General features: G+C 43.5%; 1 protein-coding gene across 1 annotated transcript; it reads right to left on the bottom strand.

Moving 5' to 3' along the window:
• Positions 1-602: 602 nt before the first annotated feature.
• On the bottom strand, positions 603-961 carry IAQ61_003276 (uncharacterized protein; the record flags this gene model as incomplete). The annotated part of the gene is made up of 2 exons (XM_003844878.2): positions 603-738; positions 828-961. 2 exons carry the CDS (start codon positions 959-961, stop codon positions 603-605), a joined length of 270 nt encoding a protein of 89 aa, XP_003844926.2.
• Positions 962-1,235: the final 274 nt, after the last annotated feature.

The following is a 1,235-nucleotide window of genomic DNA, read 5'->3' on the forward strand; positions in this document are numbered from 1 at the left end:
ATATCTTATCTAGGCTTAACGCGCTATTATAGAATTACTTCTAGTTACACTATTATACTGCCTACTTATTAATAATAAACTAGCTACTGCACTTATTTAAGACTAGAAGTTAAACCTATAGTTAAAGTATATCTACGTTTATTACTACTTTGTTAGAGAACAATTCCTACAAGGTAACTTTAATATCTAACACGTTTAATCTAGTAATAATCTTATAGACTTATATATAAAGGCACTCCTAAGGCCTATATTAGAGAAGTTGCACGCTAGAATATTAGATGTCACGAACAAAGGATAATCTTATTCACTTAGGATACTAGGGGACATGATTTTCTCTCGTTTTCTCTTTATGTTTATAGTCACTATGGATTCGGGGGACTGTTATTTCTATATCACCCATAGTGCTTACCTCATACCGAGGTGGTGACTGCCCACCACCATCCACCGCCATTGGTAGCTGAAGCACTATGGGTGATATAGAAATAACAATGCGCGTGTTCCTGATCGCGACAGCACGAAAAAAAAAACCCTCCACTCTGTTATCATTGCGCGCTAGGACATGTGACGGTGCTTATCCACCGTACCCAACACAGGCACTAACGTTACCCAACACAGGCACTAGCGCAGTCATTCCTCCATCCTTCGAGGCAACAGTGTGTATTGGCGACGATGTAGTTGTATCTATGAATGCCCTTTTGACATGTTGTCTTGCCATTTTGCACCAAGTAACATCTTCCGCTATGCAGAGGGTTAGCGTGAAGCACTCGTCGTACTTAGGTAGCTCCAATGACTCTCTTGGCTACTTGGGAACGGGGCTGTCAACCTACATGCTAAATGGACAGGGCTGACAGTTTGTATATGGATTAGCGTCCGGAGGACTCCCCCTTGCTGTAGGGGGTGGTGCTGCTGAAACGAGCGGTGTTGCTACGAGTAGCGTGGAAAGGTAAAAAAAGATATGCATTGACAGATTGTGCAATTCTCAATGTGGACTCGAGAAAGAATGAGAGAGTTTAACATCTGTATAGGAGAGGGCTGAAGGGCCGCTTTTAAAGGGTCCTGACTCCTCTGGCTGTACCACGGGGAGTTTGACAAGTTATCGGCTGCTCTTGCATCACTTTGTGACCGGTGGAGGGTACCCTGATCGGACGCGACTCCGACAAGCAAACTTTAATCATATACTTTGAATACGGAGAGCTAAAGTCAGCACTTGCAGGGAACAAGGCAGGCACCTATCT

Source organism: Plenodomus lingam (genome assembly GCF_022343315.1).
Source record: "Plenodomus lingam strain CAN1 chromosome Unknown contig_17, whole genome shotgun sequence".
Taxonomy (NCBI): domain Eukaryota; kingdom Fungi; phylum Ascomycota; class Dothideomycetes; order Pleosporales; family Leptosphaeriaceae; genus Plenodomus; species Plenodomus lingam.